The following is a 21,072-nucleotide window of genomic DNA, read 5'->3' as shown; positions in this document are numbered from 1 at the left end:
TCTTTCTTACAAATCATAAGACCTTGAGAAAGTCCAGAGGGGTTATCTAGTTAATAAAATCCCAATGAACTAATCCAATATGAGACTGGTCAAATGTACAAGGTTAAAACCAGCCTAGGAACATGCCAGTCATGCATAGTTTTCTGCAGCCAGTAAAGTAATTTTTGTAAATACAGTAGAGAGACTAGAACATCGACAAAACATACTTTCTGGCATATTGGTCTGAAGAGGTAATCCAGCACATTTTAGATGAGCAATAATCAGACTGAAAAAATCCAGTAGTTCTTTAAGGGCATTAGTTTACAATGTCTGTTTTACCTTACCCAAGTACTCAAGAAAATGCTTAAGGCACATCCATCTCCTTCAAAATAGAAAACTACCCTGGTTTTAAACAATTTCTCATGGTAGGACAAGCCATCATGGAGTCTATAGCAAAGGAATGAACAAGCTGGCTAGTGTTTACCAGAAATGTTCCATGCAAAAACTAGCTGGTGGAACTCTGATTATGTCAACTTCCCGAGTTTATATTTAACACTGGAGAAATTCAGCACAGCATTATGTTGCGAGTGAGGGGGGGGGGGGGCACAGCTAATCACCCTAAGCTAATGCAGTGCTGCAAGGTAAACCATCTCTTTTGCAGAAAATAGTGCCCTTATATCCATGGTGTATAAAAACTGAGAAGGATGAGAATCAAAGTGTAAGGGTTTCTCTTGGGGTACAGGTAATGGGAAAGCCAGCCTTTAGGCTGAAATCATGGTACAAGCCTTCCTGGGTGGGAATTGTCCTGCAGTGCAACATTCTGGTCCCTCCCAAGCCCTTCCTTTCTATGACAGACACTGGAGACCAGTGGTGGTGGGAGGTACCAGAAAGCAAGCATCAGTAAGCTGAATGGCAGCATGTCTGTAGCCCACTGGATACATTGGTAGTTCAGTAGAGCAGGCCCCCCAAAACATCACCCAATATTTTTCTGAAACCTAGATCAAAACTAAGGACTGATGACTCAGTTTTCCTAAATGACCTGACCCCAGGTCATCTAACACAATTTGATCTCAAAAATTATCAATGCTCACTTTCATAATTTCACACCACAGACAGTTAACTTGTACAAGCCAAGCAATCATCACCTGTGAGCAAACCTATGTTCTTGCACTCGAGCTAGGGCTTAATAGTATTTACCTCCCAAACCGAGCAGGGTTGTACATAACCCCTGGTTAAGTCAGTCTACCCATCCAAAGACTAGTCTTATAGGTTAGCCAAAGTACTTTCACCTGTAATGGTAACTTGGTCCATAAGCCAGGAATACACTGGCACCTCTCTCTCCAAGTCTGGATTATTTGTAGGTGTAAGTTTCTATCCTTAGAGTGGGTGTTTGTAGAGCCAGTGTTTTTTGTGAAGAAAGAGGGTCATATAGGACTGGGTCTTTCATGGCTCAAAAAGGGGGGACTGGTCACCTCACATCAACCTGTAGGCTACCAAGTACATGGAGAGATGCTAATTTATCATGGTATTTGAAGGATTCAAGACCTTTAGATTTTCTTGGTTAGAAAACTTGGACTATTCCATTTGAGTGATATGTTTGGATTTTTAAATGCCAAAGGAGACATATTCAGTGATGGGTCTGACAGAAGGAAGAGTAGAGTACATTGGCCAAATTACTTCCCTGGATCTTGAAGATATTCCCTTGGAAATTAACTGGGCCAGACGAGTTCCTGATGGTGGTGGAAATATGAGGGAGTTATCCACACAAGTATCAAGGTCTCTTATGACCATCTCTTATGACCATATCTGTCTGAAGAGTACCATTTATAAGAGATGGGAGCAACCTTTCTGACAAAGGATGCTATTCTGCACTTTTTTCATTTAAGACAGTTTTCGATACACCATGTATCTGCATATTTCAGGCCTTACTGAAGCAGTCATCAGTGGATGACAGGATAGTTTGCATTCATCTGCAAATTTGGTTAACCACATCTGGAATATTGCTTTGGATGTCTACAAAATAAATTAACAGAACTCCCAGAGCTGATCCCTGTGGCAGACTAGTTACAAATTTACATTCAAAAGGACCCAGCAACTTTCACAACTTGGGATCTGTTGGACAGGCAATTTACACTCCAGCAGACAACTTAGGAGTTTACATGTTTGTCTAATTTTTCAGCAACACCAGCATGGGGGACAGTTGGCCAGGTCAAACTATTAGCAGTAAGCACATAATTACCACTGTCCACAACCCCTGCATACTTGCAAGTGCTACACTACAACTAACTGAATGTATAACAGAATCAAACTCCTGCTTGGGGAAGTTGGGGGGGGGGGGGGGGGGAGTAAAGCTATACAAAAAACTGAGGAAATGTTTTTTTTACAAAATTCTTTTCAATTGTAAGATTATGCTGGCAGTCCAGTGGTTGCATTAAAACAGTTTTGGATTACATCCTACATTTCTAGGTCACAATTTTCATGGAATGTAGTAATGCAGCAAATATTTATAAAACAGGTGCCAAAGCCTGCTATAGTGTACAGAATTCCACATGCACATAGTTAGGATACTCTGACTCAAAATAACTAGCCAATTCATACTAAAAATATGTAAAGAAAAATGCAGCCATGCTGTCTCCATAGATGTTCCAGCAAGAGACTGGAAAAAATTGTTCATATTTAAAAATATCCAAGCACACCTCTCACTAATGTACTTCAGGTGAACTCGCTTTCTTTGGGTTTAAAATTTTATACAATGCCTAGTCAGAACACTCTTACTGGATGAGATTGCTTCACTACCATGAGCAAATTACTTATTGAAATAGGGGTAGAAACTGCATTATATTAAGAAAATTCTAATGACTCAAAAGATAAAAAGGGTCCCCTGTTGCACTTCCTTAAGTGACAGAACTGCCACACAAAGTGCATCATAGGAAACCAAGAGAGCAAACATTTGAGGCACAACAAAGTGTGGCTAGAGCTACTGGATTAATTCACACAATTCAGATTTCCTGCATTATAATTCTTACTAGAAGGAATTCTCTGTTCACTTGGTGTCATCCTGCCATCTACCTACTGAACAATTACAGCAGCTGCCATTAGAATAAAAATATCTTAATGCAACATGTAAGCAAACAAAATCTAAACTGATGTTACAATCAAAAAGTAATGCCAATTTGCTTGTCTGTGCATGTCCAACTCAATTCCAAAAACACAGATCTGAAGATCCACACATTGGCTTGTTGGACACCTTTTTTTATCACGTCTAAAAATTGTCCATTTCAGGTCCTCCAAGTCAAAAATTTAGCAAATGTATTTATAAAAATGAAATTATCAGCTCCAAATACAGAATGACAACTAGGGAAGACACGACTTTACAAAGAGTAAGAGCATTTCAAAACAAAATAAAAGAGCAACACAGTTGTGTAACAGTAGTAAACACCAAGGATTTACTTGTCTGGTTATTTGCAAGTGGCCTCTCGAACTGCACCTCCAGGACCAAATCATACTAACTGCAAGTAATCCCAGTATAACCAACACCCTCATCTGGAGGGTGCTATACTAACCTCAGCATAGGAGCTCTTTACCATGGGCAGGTAGGTGTATGAAGGTGTTTAGGCAAGAGAATGTCCAAAAAGTGTTTTTGTAGATAAGATCTTTCAAAAGCCTAGTACAACATGCCAATCATGTTTCAAAGAAAACGCCCTCTCATTTTCAGATTGGAAACGAATCGAAATCAGAAAACACTATTGTTAAAGTGATCCATAATGACAGTACCAGTAAAGCTAGCACATGCTCATGTGTAAAACGGTTCAGTATGAACAGCAGGGTTAGATAGCCATCTTCCACTCATGCTTGTACAAACACACTTAAGAAACTTCTAAGTATGGATACATTATAATGAAAATGCTGTTTCACAAGAGATATGAAATTCTGTGCAAGGGGCCTAATGTCCTCACTAATCTGTAACAAAATGATTAACATTGAAGTACCTCTCTTTTTCCTCCGGTGTGTTCTTTGGAAGTTTCATGGCATCCTGGGTTAATAAAAAAAATGCATTTAAGTATGCTGGATATACTTGTACATCTGCTTACATAGCAAGCACATCTTAGGCTAGCTTTACAAGACTGGACTAAAATATTGCAGCAGCCCTTGGACCATTTCAAGGTAGTAGTACACACCAGAAAAACAACTTCAAAACATTATCTGCACAAGGACATGCACCTACCTGTAACTGCAAGCTATAGTACAGTGGCCACCAATTATGTGCAACATTCCAATCTAAGCCAATAAATGGCTTCAGAACTTTCCCTGCGAGTCTATGCTAAAGAATTACAAAATGGTTAACCACTAGAACATGCTCATATAAAAACACCAATGTGCATGTGGAATAGGAGTAAAAATGTATAAATGCAATCTGCACAGGTATGTATCTAGACTTTAGAGAAACTGACAAGTATGTACATTCTGATCTGAAAGATGTGATATTTATGAAAGTTAATGTTAGGAATAATTACTATGCTTTAAAGTAAGTCTACCTTTCAAGAAACTTGTCAGCAGACAATGAGCCAATTCTAAGACTTGCAAGTGACTTACTCCACTAAGCATGCTTTAATTTCAAAAAGACTATGTAAGCAGCTCACTCTGGTGTAAGGATAGTGTATGAAACAGGGTCAGACAGACCAGATTCTAAAGACTTGTTCAACGTTAAAGTGACCTACTCCTCTGTAATACACCAAAGAAAGTCACTTCCTCTAAGAGAAGGTCTTTTGGAATCTGGTCTGCGAAGTAAGCCAACATTAAACATATGCCTCAAGTCGGACTAAGTCACTTACACTATGTGAAAGTTTTTTGGAATCAGGGCAGCCTTGCACCAAGGTACTTACACCGACAGCAAGTCTTTTGGAATCTGGACCACTGTCAAATATCCAGCAACACAGACAAGAGAGGATGGTATTGTACATGCATGTTGTGAAGACTGAGTTGTCATTACACTAGTATTTTTTGCTGAAGCACTTGCAACCATGTGCAATACATCATTTTTCAGTAAGTTCAATACTTTGACAGGCTCTGTTCAGGCATGTACTAGTGGCTATTCCTTACATATTACTTCTCAAGCTCGGTTATTCAAGTGTGATATTTGGTTTGAGTGTTGTTCACTTGCTACAGACTGTAGAATTGTTTTGAAAACTTAGTGCAACTGTGACAGCCAAGACAAATTGCAAGTACTGGTTTACTTTTTCATTTTCAGAGTTATAGGGACTCAAGAGGGACAATGGATACAGAGGGCTTGCTGGTTTACAAAAATATACATGTGTACAGGTACCAGTGAAATTCAGACTAGATATCACTGGAGTGATCATTTTTTTGTGCATAAGCAGAGGTTTCATGCAATTGAGAAATTGAGGAATGAAGTTAAGCCTGGGACAAGCTGCCTTTACAACAGACTAAACTTGTACTTTTCATGTAGAACATGCTCTACAAAATACTACCAAATAAGGAACTATGTCAAAAACGGAGGCTGAGCAGTACATAGGACTAGTAACTCAAGCTATCATTTATTACTCAAGGCAAAGCAAGGAGAGCTTAAAGTCTACCTGTTTAGAGAAGCACTTCTAGAAAAGAAATAAAGGACATCATTGTGAACAAAGACATTGCAACAGTACTATTAAGTACAAGCAACAGCCCCTTCTCATATTATAACAAACCTACTCACCATCATACATTAGGTTATTGCATTTAGTCTCAAAACCCACCTTGAACTAGGTTAGACAAATATTTTAAATGAAAAAGTGCATGCTCGATCATTTTAATGTGGGGGGGGGTCTGAAAAATTTGAAGTTCTATGGAATATAAATATGGTTTTCAACTACTGTTATCAAAACCTGCAATAGAACAATGTTAACAGGATTCTGAAGACTTTCCTCAGTACTTCAGAGACTGAAGAGATGCAGTATTAGAAGTACACTTAAAGTCTACAAAATGACAATTCTAACTGCAACAAGTCATGCCCTCAATACCAGACCCAACGTTAAAAAGATGCAGGAAAAAGCATCTTTCAAGAGAATTGCGCAAAAGTCTCCAAGATCTTAAGTTCAATGCAAGGTAACCAGACAGCTGACTGAAGACTAAGAGGAAAAACAAATCAACTAGTCTGAACAAAATTTAACATGGCTCGAGGATAAGACTTTTTGGAATACCTAACACAGAAAAAATTATGGGGAACTTCCTTACACATTGGATTCCAAAGTCAAAATTTAAAGGAAGCATTATCCTAGAGATAAGAGTTCATAGGTCCTTAGGTGTGAAGTTACTAAACCCAATGGACATCTATCAATTCATATGGCAGTCTATTTTGACAAAACTAATGTTTAAAACAGAGTGGTCTAGTGTTCTATTTAGACTATTGCAATACCTTATTTAATAACTGCTATGCAACAAAATTAGGGGAAAGAAATTGCCACTTTTTCATCACATTGCTTAAACAAAATAGCAAACCCATTTTATATCCAGCTAGACTTCCTAATGGAGAAAAAACTTTCTACACTCTAGAAACTGCAGTAACTTGGCTCAATGCAGAAATCCCCAGAAGGGAGCAAAACTGTTCTCTGAAACAATAACCTGACCAAGAGAAATAAACTGTCACTGCACAAAAAGAAAAAAGCATCAACTCCCAGCCTTCAAGGAAGAAAAACATATCTGTAGTCAAACTATTCAGAATCTTTTCAAAAGTAAATATATTTTCCACACTACAGTTCAATTATATTTAATACTTTAATGGAATTTTTCAGATGGTAAATGCTTCTAGGGTGGTATTCAGTCGTTAAAAAATTACAGTGGATGTGTATTGGCTATGAAGTACAGCTTCGATGGAATTCAAAGACAGCAGTTGTGTGGAACTGAGAAACATTTGCAAAGGAGGCAGTAATGAAATGTGAAGGAGTAGTATGTGAAAAATGTATCTTCTGCAAATAAGGTACTCTTCCCACATTTGTGCAACCCTCTGATGTGCAAACGCACAGTACACACAAGGGTTATATAAAAAAAAAACAAATATGAGCCTTCCCTCCACTTGGCAATCTGAAGACGCTTTCTCACTGCCAGCATAAAGTTCCCCATTCTTATGTGCTAATTTTAGTCAAACAAAACCAAGTGCACCAAACAGGACTCACTGGCCCAGAGGAGGCTATAGGCAAAGTGTAACCCATCTTAAACTTTGCGCAGGAAATCTTGGACAGGCTTAGAACAGATATATGGGTTTGGCGGGTTTGTATGGACCACATACAGGAAATGGGAGAATATGGGGCCTGCGTACTCCTGTGGATGCAGAGGTAGGTCTACTCTTCACTATACTTGCTATGGGGACCTTGCAGAGGAACCAGGGACAGTCTGGGTATCTCAGTCTCTAAGGATAAGCACGTATTTGTTATATTTTACAGTTCAATTTGTGAACCAAGTCGATAACAATTTTAAGAAGTGAACATCACACCCTTCACACTGCAAAGTGTCTTCTTGGTTTGTTTTGGACCCAGTATAGGTTGCATACTGGGTTTTTGAGGCTTCGAGGGATATCACAGACTTCTATTTTTACAACACATTTACTTCTGGATGCATTCGGACATGATCATGCATCATTCTGGCACTCAATGGCCAAAGCCAAATGCAGCTCCCTCTCATTTCTCTTACCAGCATCGATAGCAAAAGTGGCCAGCTTACAAGCCTTAGGACAGCAATCCTAGCAGCCTCATGCCATAGGTAGGTACTAAGCTATTGGCCCTAGGGCCTATATAAGCCTAGCCAAATAGTACCCTGGCTTTTGCCACCCAAGAAAATTATTTTCCTGTGCCCCTGTCTAGCAGAGCTACAGAAGGGATCCCCGGGGTGAATTTCCCATCTCCCATCCAATCATCAAAATTTTGTTGGAGTGCTAATGAGGAGCTTTGTTTGATATAGGACAGGTAGTTTGTTCCAGAGTATGGGAAGTCTGAGACAGGAATCCATCCCTGCAGCATGTTCTGTTTATTGCGGTGACAAGGTTTAGGTCCCTAGAGTGTGTAGCTTGGAAGGGATTGGGATTTCTTTATGTGGAGCATGTCCAACAGCTCTGGGTTTGACATTGCTTTGCATGGTAGGCAGAGATCGCCTCTGAGTAGGTGATATGTGACAGAGTAAATCTGGAGTTCGGACTGTCTGCATAGGGCATCTGTTTGAGGCCAGTAATACTCAGAGGTATTTCTGTTGCCTTTCCAGTTGTAGACATCTTGAGGTACATACCAAAAGGGGTGTTCTACTCTATAATGGGTCTAATGAGTGATGAGCAGAGGGGAACAATGACCTTTTTCCTGGATGAGAAACCTTTTGTGATGAGATGTGCCATGTAGAATTTCCTGACTACTGTGGTGATGTGATTATCAAAGGAGAGACTACTGTCCACCTGTGTCCCAAGGTCTCATCACACTTTCGGTGGTAGACTACCACCTATGTGGTAGTTATGGGTACACAGATTTTGCCAAAAGGGATGACAATGCACTTTTTGGCATTGAGCTTGAGGCCATGGCTTTGACACCAAGCATCTGTCTCAGTGAGGCCCTTTTGTAGGATGTCCACATTGTTAGAGGATTGGATTATGGCTCCGAGTTTGCAGTAATCTACAAACTTCATTAACCAAAGACCTTCTGTATTTGGTATCTACTTCTCTGAAGTACAGGCTAACAGGCAAAGTGGCTTCTAGTCCAACTGTGGGCCATGTCATTTGCTATGCAATGCAAGATGTTCTACACAGAATGCTTGATGAATGCAATGTATGTGACATGATTAGTAGTGCAGTCAAACTGTGCAGACATTTTCATAGGCTAGTACTAGGCTAACTGCCCTTTCGAAACATTGTAAGCCTAGCCAGTCATCCCATGTGAGATTTAAACCCTGTACCTTGTGTTTTGTAAGGCAAACACCTTAACCATTAGGCCACCCTCCCAAATTTTCTCCTTATATCAAGGAGAAATGTCATACTTATCATTTGTACAGGGTTGAGGTTTCACTGGCAAAATTATACTGACAGACAAGTGTAGGATAACAGGTTGTATGAAAAATGTTTAGGGCTATACTGGGATTGTTTCACTGCACTGTTAAAGTATGAATCTTCATTCACATAGTTAGTTGCCTTTCAAAAATAAAGCTGGTCTGAGTTTTTGTTTTGCAGGAAGGGGGGATGCTGTTGTCCATTTACAGTTTTGCAGATGAGAAAAAACTGCAGTAATGCACCTGTCTGCAGAGTGATTTCTGGGGAAGTACTGTCCAAGTTAATGTTCAAAATGTCACATATTGGAAGTTGTCCTACATTATGTCCCCAAAGGATAATGTGGGTGATGGTCCCATAAGCTGAACTGTTGGCATGCAAGCTTGATACAGAGTTGCTGCATTGATTGGATCTACTTGATGCAAGGAAACTTCTTGACATTGTCCCAATAGTGCTGTGGGTCAGAACTTGGCAGAGAAGATTCTACCACGTTATGAAGTCTGGGTGAGGCCTGACTGCCTTCTTGAGGCAATCCACATGAATGTCTGCAGCACTTTGAGATAAACATTTTTGTCCTGCCTACTCATGTACAACAAATGCAGCCAGTCCCTCTTCCAGCTATGTTCCCATTGTGTCGCTGTTCAGTCTTTACTAGTGAACACATGGAGGCAGACATTGGCACCATGTAAGCAACCATACTATACATGAGGATCAAGGCTTTGCCCCTCAAGCCCACTGTGAAATAGGTCTTTACTTTGCTCCTTTATGTACACATGTGCCAGGGGTACAGCAACATCCAAAAGGGTAGCTTCTTCAAGCAGTTAGGTTATACAAAAGAAACGGGTGCTGAGCTATTCGGTACTGCCCCTGTTGTAACGTCATTTACTCATTATGCCAAGTATGTGAGCCTGTTACTCCCTTTGGAGTTATCTATATGCTGTGGGGTAATGGGCCCTTCAGTACACACTGCAATTGTGTGTCACTATTCTCAGGATTTGTCACAAGTATGACAGTTGTGGAAGCGTCAGACTTTCTACAGTCATCGGCCTGCTGTGTTGAGGCACAGGATGTGGTTCCTTCTAGTACTGACCCTGTGAATAAATGTCAAGGCATGGTTAATAAGACCAGTGACACTTGGAATATTTTTTTCCATAAGGGTATGATGCCCACATTTCCAATGTAGTGTCTAAGGTTTGTGCTAGATCTAATGCTGATAAAGTACTTGCACAAAAACATGCACGAGTTCCATGTACAAAGACATGTCAAATACATCTCGGTAGATTTTAGTAAAGCCAGCTACTCACTAACCCTCCACAATGAAGGACTATGGACGTCAGAAAGTGTTAACACCTCCTCAGATGCTTCCTGCAGCATCCTCATCTTATCAAAGCCATCATTAGTGTTAAAGGTTTGTGCTATAGACAACTGCATTCTGCCCAGCTTTGTCCTGGCATGTGGCACTATAATTAGCACGTGTTCTACACTGTAGGAAGGTGTGGTTCCTAACATTTGTCAGCTGCTCCTCAGTTCAATGCCTTAGCACTCTGCTTACTTTGGACTACATTTTCGATGTCCCACGTTTTAGTGGCAAACCACAGAAAAAAATGGTTTCAAGCTAATAAAAATGGAAGACCTACAGTGGTGTCTCATTTCAAATGATGGCGAAGGCAATAAACCAGGAAGTGCATGGATACCACATGAGGGAAGGAGGATTACAAGATTTAGCATTTCACCCTGCTCTTTGCTGTAAGCTTTCCAATGGCGAAGGAGGTTACACATTGCATTTTACTCTTATAGCATCGCATTGTGGATTCCCGATGACATCTTTCTAGGGGAGGAGAGTTGAACACTAAATTTTAACCTGTGAAATTCCACTTGGGAATAGGATTAAACTTTTGCTTTCTCATCCTAACACTTAGGCAGCAAATTAAGCAGAATTTTTGTTTCATAACAAAGGAGCTTTGCTCAAGGCTGTTACTCATCTTATCTGGCCTGTTCAGAGAACTGTTCTTTTCAAGGCTTCCTTCAGTGACTTTTGTTAAACCTTTCAGTTAAAATTTACAGCTTGATGCTTATAGTCAAGGAAACTGGTCTAACACTGTTTGCCCTTTCTGCCTTTGGGATTTCATACAACAGCACCTCTGGTATTTCAGTGGTGTAGGGTTCAGTTCCTACCTCAATTTGTCCACTATACGACAAAGAACACACTTAAGATGGACTCTGAAAAGTAAACATTTAGAGTGTGTTGCATTTATATTCCAAAGACTGCTGCTAGCAAACCTGCCTCAGGTGAGTAGTGTACATTTTTCGGGGCACACTCCGGACATCCCATCTTTGGTGCCACCTACTCCCTACATAGATCACATTATCCAACTTCCTAATTACTCCTTTTGAAGATTAGAGGTTTTAATAAGATGTACGAAATTAATATTCATTCCATGCTGTTCACCATCATGTCACATGAACTATGCCTCAGGAGCTAGTGTCTCTTAGCCTATTTACAATGTAGGTCCCCACCATTTCTACCAGCTTCAAAGTTGGGGCAGTTATTCTGACCCACCAGCTCTTCAACTACACTTGTTCTACTCCTATTTTTCCTCCTCCGATATGTCTAACTCGGTTAGGCTAGTCATGTTAAAACCTTGCTTGTGTCCCCACGCTCCTAGGCTCTTCAGTTTCGTTTCAATAGTCATTTGTATAAATAAAGCCACATGCTCAAGGTCTTCAACTCATCACCTTCTAAAAATTATACCCATTAGCCCCAGCTCTACCCGGTGTACCCCTTCCAAACAATCTCAAGCTGTTTTTGTTAACCTTTCACAAGTCTTCTCTGCATAAATACTGGCCTATGTTGTGTCTTTCGGCTTTTCCTGGTTAGGGGTCGCCACAGTGGAACTCTGTTCCGCTAATGATTGGCAGTTGATTTTACGTGCTGAGTTACCAGCCCTAACGCACAACCTTCAACAAGGCAAAATACTGGCCTATACATGTAGTTAAAAGGAATCCCCCTATGGCTGCCAGCTTTTTTTTTTTTTTTTTTTTTTTTTTAAAAAAGAACCAGTCTTTGGGGAAGAATGACAGTGTAGAAAAAAAAAAGTCATAGCTCTGGTTATTTGTAGAAATAAAGTTCACGCACTGGACACAATTTGACAATCCACTTAGAAAGTGGACAGTAGGGTATTGACAGGAGTGGCCTTAGGTCAACCGGTGCCCTAGGCAAAAGGGCTCCATGGCACCTCCCCACCACACCACTTGGTGCCCCAATTGTGGTCTACCTACACCAGATAAATACTGAAAAAGTGCCCCTACTAGAGTGGCGCCCTAGGCGGTTGCCTAGTTGACCTATGCCTAAGGCCGGCTGTGGGTATTGAACACTCCCTGCACTACAAGCTGGAGAGGGAGAGTATGAAGGTATAATACTGCTGCCAGTTATCTAGCAAACTGGTTCTCAACCTCTACAATTATGCAGTTTAAGCAGATACTACGGATGCCTCAGATGACAACACAAGTTTCTTGGCCGGTTCACAGATTTAAAGATGGAGAAGCAGCAGGCCAATGCAAACACCCATGCATTAAGCTCACCTCCTGTGGATCAGGGCACATTAAGCACAGCAATTGATCTATAAACACACCAACATGCTCCAAAATGTCAGTAGCTGATAACTTCTTCAGACTAGCATCTTCTAAATACATACCATGTAGCTGTTGAAGGCATTAGCATCTGCATCCACCATGCTGATCAGCTCTTTCATTGTGTGATAGAAGGGAGGAATAAGCTTCCTCATTTTTCCATCCAGCTCCTCAAATTGCCTCTTACCATAAGTCATTAAACCAACCATGGAGCCCAGGGCTGCACCCTAAAGAGAAGAGAAGGTTTATAATTCTTTAAAATACCACCAGCAGGCAAATGTGTATTAGTTGTGTGCAATTGCAAAACTGTACACTTTCATGATACATGAACTGCTCCACACCTAGATGGACCTTGTGAAAAGATGCAACAAAGACATGGAACTTGACAAGATATGTAGGACAGATGTTCTACAGACATGCAGCATAGGCTTGAAAATCTGCTACACATGTATGCCAATACACAGCTTTGGGCTTCTTAGACTTCCATTTCCTGACAAAAACTAACCTCATTTAGTAGGCAAGAACCTTCAGATCATGTAAACTCAGCTTTAAGGGAAGTTATTGGAATTAAAAAAAACTTTGAATCAGCAGGTAGAGTCAAAACTTTAATGTAAAACCATACATCAAAAAGGACCATCACAATTGAATACATTTCCCAAAACAGACTCATTCCAGAACACCATTCAAGAGTTTTAAGTGACTCTTTGAAAATCAAATTTTACAAAAAAGGTCAATGAACTGTTATGGCTGCAATATTTTCTCAGGTTATATTAGCAAAAGCAATTTGTATTTAAGCTACATTTTAGACCTGCTCATACCACATTTTTTCCAAATCCCTTGGCATTAAAATTTTATGACAGACAAGTCAGTTTGTTATTCTTGCAGCTGGATAGCTTGTGCCTGGCTCAGGACCTCAGACTAAACTGCACTTTCATCCATTTCCTTTCACAACCTCCCTTCTCCAAGTCTTTTTGAACACTTTGTGGATTGCCCCCTCCACTGAGGTAGGCAACCAGTACTCTGCTCGAGGTAGGTGACCTGCCGCGACCAGTACTCTGCTCAGCTATCTGCATCTGATAGAAACTAGGCTTACAACAAAAGATAACACTATTATTGCTTGTATTTCTGTACCTGCTCTTATCACAGTTATTGCCAGTTTCTGCGTTTTACTGCAATTTTTGCCATTTTTCAATGACTGCAGTTATTACTGTGTTTTGGGCACTTGTACTTTGTAGCATAGACTAGCCACAGATTCTGCTGCAACTAGTTCCATTTTGGAAATGAGCACCAATCCCCAGAAAACTTTCTGAAGAGGGCCCTCTGCATCCTTGTGGAAGCAGGCATGTGGCTAGATACCCATTCATTGAAGCTTGGTCTAGGGCTCTGTTCTGAGCTTTTGATTGGTTATTTGACCCACCAGTAAGTTCAAAAGCCCCACCTTTGCACGATGCCCAGCCCTGCTCATCACACAGATCCAATTACTGTTTACCAAGTACAGAAACAGTACATTTTCCCTTCTCTGTAGTCTGAGGTGACTTTCAGTCTACAGATCAGTACAGCTTCTGGGCTACACTCTCTAGATCTTTTTATCTATAGTAGTGGACCACCCTCACACAAGAACCCCATCAGGCTTTTCAGGTCAATCCCAGTTGCCAACCACACCACTTGCCTAGTACTAGTGAAGGACAGTTCACCATTTCTCCAGCCCACCTGGTCATATTAGGCATTCTGAAGCAATGTAACAATTGCCTCATATACACTGACAATCCGCTTTTTACGGTACTCAAACTCAACATGCAGGAGGTGCATCTACATAAACAGAATCAATGCTCCCTCACCAGTTAGTATACCCAACCCCAAGGAGGTTATCAGAACTCACATAGCAACACCCACTCAGACCATGAAACCAACCCCAGATATGCAGAGGTCCTATACAAAAACCTACCCAATACAGAGACCTCTCCCAAGCACAACACACAGCTCACATGCAGCTAAACAGTACACAAAAAACACACGTACGTGTCTCACTAGGCAAGTCATTAAGGCCTAACAAAACCAAATATACTAGTCAAGAGAGACTGATGTGCTACTCACCAGGTTGGATAAGAGGACTGTCACGGTTAGCTGCATGGCTGGTGCCAGGATCCAGAACATCACACGTGCACTAAAGTCTCTCAGCAGCAAGTATTGTCATAGGACAGGTTAGTGTGAATGACTTGAGAAGCACCTCTCTGGACTATATGAAGAGAGACATGACTGAGCTCTTCAATAGTTGTCCCAGGCAGGTATGTCCCTAGCCTTGAGCAGCATACTATCCTCACCCAGGATGCTGCAATACAAGCGAGAGGGGCAGACTTCAACAATTAACTTCTGTTGTCATTCTAAGGGAATCCAGTTCCTGTGGCTGGTTGGTCAACTTCAATGCTTTACCAGAGTCTCCACCTGTCACCCCTAGGTTTTCACCTTCTAGCAAAGGCTCTTGCCTCCCCCATAGGGCCCTTTGTAGGCAATGTCACAAGTACAAAATTTCCAATGTAAAATTTTCCTCAAAAGTCATCAGGGCAAGATGTTAAATGCTAGGAGTATACCTAAAACACTTGTTGGAAGCTCCTCTCACCTTGGAGGATGCAGACATCTGTGCTATTACAAAACCATGGTTAAGGCTGCAGGGAGCACCCTGGCTATAATGGATTAAAATGCCATATACTCATTCAGACCAGATGATAGCAGGAAATCCAAACTGAGTATATCTTAGAGACAAATACTCCTCCAGATTGATATGTTTAACGAGTCAGTTGAAAATCTACATGTACAACTCTGTAGGCAGAACTTCATATTGCCAGTTATAGGACCCCCCCGTGCACTAGGGCACCCACAATGCCTCCATGGGCCTCCTGGATTCTCTCAATATACCAAACACCCCGATTTTGCAAGACAACTACCTAGCAATAGATTGGTCTAACTACACCTGTAACAAACTACTTGCCCAGAGATTCTTGAACTTTGTAAACTCCAGTGAACTGAAGCAGTTAGTACACACCCTTACTAGAAATTCAAAAATCCTGGATCTGGTGCTCATGAACATGATCAATCATTGCACCCCCCAAGGGTATAGCCATCTCGTGAGATCCAACCACAAGATGGAGACACTAGAAGTAACAATAGTGTCAGACCTTCCCCCAGATGGAACTAAACTAAAATAATTTTTCAACTGTAATCTTACAAGATATTACTAGTATAGCGCATTAGTTTCATAGCCCTACCCCTATTGATGGAATAGACCTTGGCATAGGTATCCTTGCCAACACCTTGAATAAACAGCTGCACTGACTCAGCCGTACATGATAGAATAAAATAAAGTTCCTCATGTAAGAGCAAGCCTGTTTGGTAGACCTCTCCCATAAACAGGCTATAGAAATGAGAAAAACTGTCTAAAAAGCAGAAGATTGTCCCCAAACTCAAAAGACTCATTATTGGGCTAAATAAACAAATGATACACCTAGTGAAAAAATACAAATCTTACTAGAAATCTGAAATGGCCACACTAGCCAAGAGCAACTTACAAGACATTTAGCTATGTCCGCAACTAAAAGTGTAAATCCCAGATTTGCACTGAACTTGTAAATGGCTTTGGTGACCGTCTTGAAGTCCACCAGGTTCAGTAGGCATGATCTCCCTTTGATAAAGCCAAACTGGGATCGGTCTAGTGTTAAGTTGCCTATATTCTTGGAGGTCCACGATTCTCTGAACCTGGTGATACTGCTAACCTGCTGGCAGATAGGTTCAGTGAGAACTTCTCCCCCATGTCACTGCCCAATGTATCGCAATACATTGCTCCCACAAGTCCTCCCCAGAAATTTCTAAGGAATAGGCCCTTAATACCCTTTCAAAGGCAAAAAAAAATCTATGGGACCAGGCATCCTTGTCTGCATCCTAAACTGCCTAAAGCAGGAGCTAGCAGCACCTCTGCATAGTCTTTAACCATAGTCTAAGCAAGGAGTATGTTCCTGCAGAGTGGAAAACTACCACTGTGAAGGTTCCTCTGCTGACCCTGTAAATTACAGACCAATAAGTGTGACCAGCCTCATATGCAAGCCCATGGAGAGAATCATGGACCTCAACAAGGATATAGGCAACCTCCACCCATCCCAGTTTGGTTTTATCAAAGGTAGATCATGCCTACTGAACTTGGAGACAGTCAAAGCCTTGGATGAAAGCAAAACTGTGCATACTGTCTATTTAAACCTACAGAAGGCCTTCAACAACCATTCCCCACTCAGGCATCATTGATAAACTTACCGAAATAAATGTAAGCCAGTGTATAGTTAAGGTGAGTTACTAAGTGGCTCACCAATAGAACACAGTTAAAGTAGGGGACTCTTCATCCACCTCCAGACCAGTAATCAGTGTAAGACCAAGGGATTGGTGCTGGGGCCCATAATGTTTGGATCTAACTTTTCAGAAGTACAGGCAAAAACAAAAGGAGTGGCTAAAAGTTTGCAAAGAACTACAAGCTGGGTTTTTATCACAGAATCCCCTATTGACATTCTCACCCTTCAGGATGGCCTTATGCAAACCAAGGACTGGTGCCAGTCATGTGCTCAAGATAAACACCAAAAAGTAAATCATCCCCTTCAGCAAGGGTGACATACCTGCAAACTACCACATTAACAATTTTACATACCCAAACAGTGGCAAGAAATCTGGGCACATAGGTTGACTGCAATCTCTCCTTAGACAGTTTCCTCCAGCCTCAAGGCTGCCAAGGAAACATTCAAGGCTGCCAAGGAAACATTCAAGGCTGCCAAGGAAACATTCAAGGCTGCCAAGGAAACATTCAAGGCTGCCAAGGAAACATTCAAGGCTGCCAAGGAAACATTCAAGGCTAAGGTTGTCAAGCCAATTATCTTGGATTAACATGAAGGAAAAAAGTGCTACTCTGCTTGACACGGTGGATGTTTGTTCCAGATGTGGGACATGTGAACCCATCATGCCAAACTGTATGTTGAAGTATACATGTTCTTTGCAATCAATGCTGCAGTACAGATTCTTGCATCTTCCAGCAATACAGATTATTGCATCTTCCAGCCATACAAAAGCCTGCAAGTGCCTGATTACCAGAAACTTTGCATCATCCCTAGCCAACTGACATCCAGACATTAGGGTAGAAAATAGGCATCCACCAGTGCATCTTCAGGTCTTTCTAACCATGCAGTCTAATGTGCTACTCTGTTAATCTAACATTCACAGTTAGTCTGCTTGCCCCCCCCCCCACCCAGAGTTTCCTACACCTAGTTTCAGATAAGTACTCACTGTGAAAATCAATGAGCAAGAAGGCCAATAACTGCTCAAAGTGTGGGAAGCAAATCCCCATTCATTCAAATTGGTTGGTTGAGGCCTCAGCATGACATTTCTAATGGTCAGAAGTGTGCTATGCTTCATTCCAAAACTCAAGTGTAGGACCAAAGTCCTGGCAGCCCACATGGAGTCTTCAGACCCAACACCATCTGCCTCTTCACATGCCTTGGAATCAGTAGGTTGCTCAAAAAAAAAGATAAGGAAATAAAGGACATTGCAGACAATGCAGAGCCTTCCATGTCCATGGTAGTGTCTTCTATGACTCATTTAAGGCTTTTTTGCAGATCCCTGGTCTGACAACCAGTAGGCTCAAGCTCTGGCATGACCCTCAGGATGTTGCTGTGATGGGATGTATTGCCAGCTATGCCAGGAGAAGTAGGGCAGTAGATGTGCAACATATGTCAGCACAGCTAGCTGCAAATCGTACATCATTCATATTAAACAGATTTGTACAGATGCTTGGGTTAAATATGTACTAAAACACCAGTGGCTTGAAAAAAACACCAAGCGAAGCATTCTCACAATTTATTCCAATGAAACAATCCAGTACCTCGGCCATTCACCTTCAGTGGATACCTCATTATCACAATTCTTTTATACATGCAACCCTGCCCCCCCCCCACGGATAAATCTACCAATTAAAATTAACCTTTAAAGTGCTACCTGCAAAACAACAATTAATCAAATGTGGAAGTTCAGGAAGGATGCGTAAACATTAATACAATATAAAAATCACTACATAAACTATACAAGTAAACGTTTTAAAAGAATAAATGCACAGAAGCCTGCTGCACAAATTTAATGTTTATCAGTTTCCAGATTAAGACGCCTAGGGAATAAAAAGAGTTCTATAGTTCAAAAGGAATTCTCTCCAGTTTAAGCTTTTTACCAAAATCACCCTCCTTACACAATACTGGTTGTGCCAAGACACAAATTACAATCAGTCCCAGCATGCACAGTGTGAAAATGCTCTGCCACAGGACTCTGTGTTTTTATTCCATATGTCACCCAAGTGCTCCAAGATCCACACCTTATCCAGCCTTTTTAGTTTGCCCTACATACCATCTAATGTTACTACACCCACAGTCAATATAAACTACACTACAAGAGCAATGAAACCTCCCCATAGAAAAAAAAAGTATCTCATTAAAAGTCCCAGAAAGATTACAGATACTGCAACAGACTTTACAATAACCACAACAAAATGAAGCCAATGGTTCCTAAAGTGGTCTGGAAACTCAAATTCAACAATTCCTTAAGGTTCAAAACCCTGCCACAGGAAAGTTTTACTCAGATGGGAAGTGTCCTACAGACTCATCCAAATGAACTAAAGGCCATAAATACAAAACTGCCCATTTCAATATACAGGAGAAAGGGGAATACTTTGACAAAAATATCCCTTCCACCATCTGCTTGATCAGCATCTCCCTTCCCCTTCAACCCAACATTCCTTACAAAGACTTTTAACCTTCATCTTGACATTAAGTTTTTCTTTAGCCCAAGCCAACAAATCTGTTTGTAGCCCCTTATAACCAGTCATTAACCTCATGTAAAGGTCTCCCTACATCTATCAGAACTATTCTAGGAGACACTTAAATTACCCAAAGGGACAGGACTCGACACAAGGAGGATTTATGCTGTCCGTATGTAAAAAAAAATGACTGCATATGGTCTGAAATGAACTTCTCATCTGCATAAAATTCTACATCCAAAAACTGTATCAAAGATTTGTGAAACAAAAATTCAATCCATGTTTGGTATTTAACATATCCATAAATTAGTGATGGGTCCCCCATGCACACAAAAGTTAAAGCAACATTTAAACATTTTTTTTTCAAAAAAAAATGCCACACAAATTCCTTTTAAAAATAACCCATATAAATGATTGCACTAGTAGGTGCATATAGGGTACCCATCTCTGTTCCCTTTTGCAAATAAATTATCATCAAACTTGTAAATATGCAAACCTACATTTAAACCAAGTGTGAGGGCCCTCACCCATATTATGAGCAGCCTCCAACTCCCACCTCAAGTTAATATTAGTGTACAATTCAGTGGTGACCCAATAATAGTCCTCTTGCCATCCTAAACTCCTTACTACATCACAACATTCTTGTGCATTATGTGTAGGAGACTGGCATAAAAATACCTTAAAAAAGGTAATCTAGAAGGATTCTACAGAAACAGTCCAAGTACACTCACCTAGGGTAGGTAGCTGTATGGTACAAACACTGTACTAGACAAGGTGGCTCCATAGAACCTCCAGCCCATAATGGGCAAGAACTTTAACGGGTTTTTGTGTAGTCTAAAATAACAAAATACATAGCTTGTTCCTTTCCCCCTACTGAAAGAGGGCAAACTTTTTGCCTTGCTTTCATTTTCAGACTACTCCCTCCTTTTCTTCATTTAGTGCAGCATCTTGCAGCCAACACTAAATACTTGCCCACACATGTAAATTTCTGCTTATTCTTCCTGGGCTTGTGTACTGCTCCCGGTAATTCTCATTTACCCCCTGGTTTTATTTTACACTGTTCAATCCATACAGTTAACTCTTGAAAACTCATCTCATGCCATAGTGAATGCTTACAAGGATTTGACAGTGATGATTCAGTAGATGGGACCGACTTTGTTCCCCCTCACCATGCTCAGGAGCACTACACTCCCCCCACCCTCTCCCAACTCCTACCAACTCCTCCTAATCTATATTTAAGCGGTCCCAACTTCACCTCTACACTTTAGTGGTGGCTCGCGATATCGGACTACAGGATTGCAGCCCCCCCCAAGCTGTGAACCAGAGTGTTACAGTCCTACAAAACCTCCACACAAAGTGAATCTGGACTGCACCCTTACTAGTCTGGACTCAGGAAGAAGGAAACAGACTGCTACTTCTCCAGAAAGCGGTGGACTGGAAGGGGATCGAGCTGCAGAATTAGCAGTCTTGGACCGTTCCCAGGAAAAGAGCCAATAAACCAGAAGTGTGCATTCTGGCACGAATGCAGGCTACTTGAATTTGTGGTCAAGCTTAGAAAGCTATGCGGATCGATTCTTGCAGGTATGAGAAATCAAGCTGTGGAGGATTGATTCTATAATTA

The 21,072-nt window shown here is 41.0% G+C and overlaps 1 protein-coding gene across 1 annotated transcript in view; it reads right to left on the bottom strand.

Moving 5' to 3' along the window:
- Positions 1-21,072, bottom strand: part of FTCD (formimidoyltransferase cyclodeaminase) — a 258,515-nt gene that overhangs the window by 98,228 nt on the left and 139,215 nt on the right. Inside the window, exons 10-11 of the mRNA XM_044060511.1 lie at positions 12,688-12,849; positions 3,969-4,012 (exon numbers count right to left, since the gene is read on the bottom strand). Coding sequence (XP_043916446.1) covers positions 3,969-4,012; positions 12,688-12,849 — 206 coding nt within the window. The remainder of the gene's footprint in view (positions 1-3,968; positions 4,013-12,687; positions 12,850-21,072) is intronic.

This window comes from Protopterus annectens, chromosome 2.part0 (assembly GCF_019279795.1).
Source record: "Protopterus annectens isolate FY-2018-M chromosome 2.part0, PAN1.0, whole genome shotgun sequence".
Classification (NCBI taxonomy): domain Eukaryota; kingdom Metazoa; phylum Chordata; order Ceratodontiformes; family Protopteridae; genus Protopterus; species Protopterus annectens.
Note: the sequence above shows the minus strand (reverse complement) of the source record. Positions and strands in the feature narration are given on the sequence as shown.